This window comes from Rhinolophus ferrumequinum, chromosome X (genome assembly GCF_004115265.2).
Source record: "Rhinolophus ferrumequinum isolate MPI-CBG mRhiFer1 chromosome X, mRhiFer1_v1.p, whole genome shotgun sequence".
Taxonomy (NCBI): domain Eukaryota; kingdom Metazoa; phylum Chordata; class Mammalia; order Chiroptera; family Rhinolophidae; genus Rhinolophus; species Rhinolophus ferrumequinum.
In genome coordinates this window covers 15,622,038-15,625,252 of record NC_046284.1, presented here as the reverse complement: position 1 = coordinate 15,625,252, position 3,215 = coordinate 15,622,038, and the positions used below count along the sequence as shown (strand labels likewise).

The 3,215-nt window shown below is 43.1% G+C and overlaps 1 protein-coding gene and 1 pseudogene across 1 annotated transcript; both read right to left on the bottom strand.

Annotated features, from left to right (window-relative positions):
- Positions 1 to 1,120: 1,120 nt before the first annotated feature.
- LOC117020511 (cerebellar degeneration-related antigen 1) lies at positions 1,121 to 1,611 on the bottom strand. Its single transcript, XM_033103053.1, has one exon. It carries the CDS (start codon positions 1,574 to 1,576, stop codon positions 1,154 to 1,156), a length of 423 nt encoding a protein of 140 aa, XP_032958944.1. The 5' UTR covers positions 1,577 to 1,611; the 3' UTR covers positions 1,121 to 1,153.
- A 210-nt stretch (positions 1,612 to 1,821) lies between these two features.
- LOC117020504 (cerebellar degeneration-related antigen 1-like) lies at positions 1,822 to 2,933 on the bottom strand (annotated as a pseudogene).
- Between the last annotated feature and the right edge of the window lie 282 nt (positions 2,934 to 3,215).

The following is a 3,215-nucleotide window of genomic DNA, read 5'->3' as shown; positions in this document are numbered from 1 at the left end:
CTCTGTGTCTTTTAACATGAGTATGCCAATATCCACGTTTTCCGATGTCTCCCAATATCCAGGGCTTCTGATTTTAGGATTTCTAAATGTCTTGGTCTTCTGTTGTTCATGTCTTCTAATGTTTAAGGCTTCCAAGGTCCAGGACTTGCAGTGTCTCTAGTGTTCAGGGCTTCCAGGATCCATGACTTGCAGTATCCACTAATTCTAACATTCAGGGCCTCCAAAGACTCCAATGTCCAGAATAACCAATATCGTCAAAATCCAAGGCTTCCAATGTCTCCAACATCCTGTGCTTCCAATGTCTCCAATGTCCAGGGTTTCCAATGGCGCCAGTATCAAGATCTTCCAACATCTCCAGGTCTTCCAGCAATTCCAAGTCTTCCAAGTGATTCCAAGTTCTTCCAACAACATGAACGTCTTCCAGCTAATCCCAGTCTTCCAGAAAATCCACGTCTTCCAGACAATCCACGTCTTCCAGACGATCCATGTCTTCCAGACAATCCAGTCTTCCAGCAATTATAGGACTTCCACAAAATCCATGTCTTCCACGAAAATCCACATCTTCCAATGGTTTCAAGGTCTTCCAGACAATCCACGTCTTCCACCAATTTCAAGGTCTTCAAGCTAATCCACGTCTTCCAGAAAAATCTAGGTCTTCCAGTCAATCCACGTCTTCTGGAAAGAAATCCAGGTCTTCCACTCAGTCCACATCTTCCAGAAAAATCTGCATCTTCCACCAAATCCAGATCTTCCATTCAATCCACATCTTCCAGGAAAATCCAGGTCTTCCAACCAATCCATGTCTTCCACTAAATCCAGGTCTTCCGACAAAGCCATGTCTTCCAGAAAATTCATGTCTTCCACTTAATCTCAGTCTTCCACAAGTATGTCTTCCTAGAGATCCACGTCTTCCAGTAACCTCCAGGTCTTCCAGCAAACCTACATCTTCCAGAAAATCCAGGTCTTCCGGACAATTCGGGTCTTCCTGAAAATCCATGTCTTCCAGAAAAGCCATGTCTTCCAGGAAATACATGTCTTCCAATGACCCCCCAGGTCTTCCAGACTATCAACATCTTCCACAGAATCCATGTCTCCCAGCAAATCCTTGTCTTCAAACCATGCTGTGTCTTCCATCAAATTCATGTTTTCCAGCCTACCCACATCTTCCAACAAAGCCACATCTTCCAGAAAAATCCACGTCTTCCAACAAAACTATGTCTTCCAGAGAATCCACATCTTCCACCAAATCCAGGTCTTCCATCAATCCACATCTTCCGGAAAAATCCAGGTCTTCCAGCAATCCATGTCTTCTACCAAATCCAGTCTTCCAGTCAGTCCACGTCTTCCAGACAAAACCTATGTCTTCCACTCTATCCAGGTCTTCCAACAAAAGCAAGTCTTCCAGAAAATTCATGTCTTCCACAAATATATGTCTTCCGAGGGATCCATGTCTTCCAGTAATCTCCAGGTCTTCCAGCAAATCTACGTCGTCCAGACAATCCAGGTCTTCCGGACAATTCGGGTCTTCCTGAAAATTCACGTCTTCCAGAAAAGCCATGTCTTCCAGGAAATCCATGTCTTCCAGTGACCTCCAGGTCTTCCAGAAAATCCATATCTTCCATCATATCCATGGCTTCCAGAAAATCCATGTCTTCCCGCAAATCCTTGTCTTCCATCAAATTCATGTCTTCCAGACTACCCACGTCTTCCAACAAAAATATGTTTTCCAGAAAATCCATGTCTTCCAGAAAATCTATGTCTTCCACCAAATCCAGATCTTCCATTAATCCACATCTACCGGGAAAATCCAGGTCTTCCAGCCAATCCATGTCTTCCACCAAATCCAGTCTTCTGGTCAGTCTACGTCTTCCACACAAAATCTACATCTTCCAAACAATCCACGTCTTCCGGACAATTTGGGTCTTCCTGAAAATCCACGTCTTCCAGAAAAGCCATGTCTTCCAAGAAATACATGTCTTCCAATGACCCCCAGGTCTTCCAGATTATCCACGTCTTCCAGAAAATCCATATCTTCCATTAAATCCGTGACTTCCAGAAAATCCATGTCTTCCAGCAAATCCTTGTCTTCCAATGATGCTGTGTCTTCCATAAAATTCATGTCTTCCAGCCTACCCACATCTTCCAGAAAATCCATGTTTTCCAACAAAGCCAAGTCTTCCAACAGAGCCATGTCTTCCAGAAAAATCCACGTTTTCCAACCAAGCCACATCTTCCAGAAAATTCATGTCTTCCACTTAATCCTGGTGTTCCACAAATATGTCTTCCCAGAGATCCACGACTTCCAGTAACCTCCAGGTCTTCCAGCAAATCTACATCTTCCAGACAATCCAGGTCTTCCGGACAATTCGGGTCTTCCTGAAAATCCATGTCTTCCAGAAAGGCCATGTCTTCCAGGAAATCCGTGTCTTCCAATGATCCCCAGGTCTTCCAGAAATTCCACGTCTTCCAGCAAATCCATGGCTTCCAGAAAATCCATGTCTTCCAGCAAATCCTTGTCTTCCAACAAAACTGTGTCTTCCATCAAATTCATGTCTTCCAGCCTACACATGTCTTCCAACAAACCTGTCTTCCAGAAAATCCACGTCTTCCAACAAAGCCACGTCTTCCAGAAAATCCACGCCTTCCAGAAAATCCACGTCTTCCAACAGCGGGCTCAATCTCCACGTCTTCTGTCTTCTGACATTCAGGTATTCTAACATGTTTCATTGTCCAGGTGTTCCAACATTTCCCCAGGTTCAGCCTTTCTCAAAATTAGTTTTCCCAAGCCTGAGCCTTCCCATGTTCAGATCTTTCCACAGACAGGTCTTCCAACTCAAATATTCCTGCTTCTAGTAGAATTAGCTTGAGAAAATTTAATAGGGCATCCCTTCTTATAGACCAGATCTTGTAGGTCAACTGTACTACAGCCTAATAGTGGTTTATTTTTGCTATTACCCTGTTTTCCCGAAAATAAGACCTAGCTGGACAATCAGCTCTATTGTCTTTTGGAGCAAAAATTAAAATAAGACCCGGTCTTATATTATAGTAAAATAAGACCGGGTCTTATATTAACTTTTGCTCCAAAAAACGCATTAGAGCTGATTGTCCAGCTAGGTCTTATTTTTGGGGCAACACAGTAGGAAATGTGTATTTATTCTATAGAACTTACAGTCTTCATGAAATAGCATCTATAGAATAAACACACATATGGGATA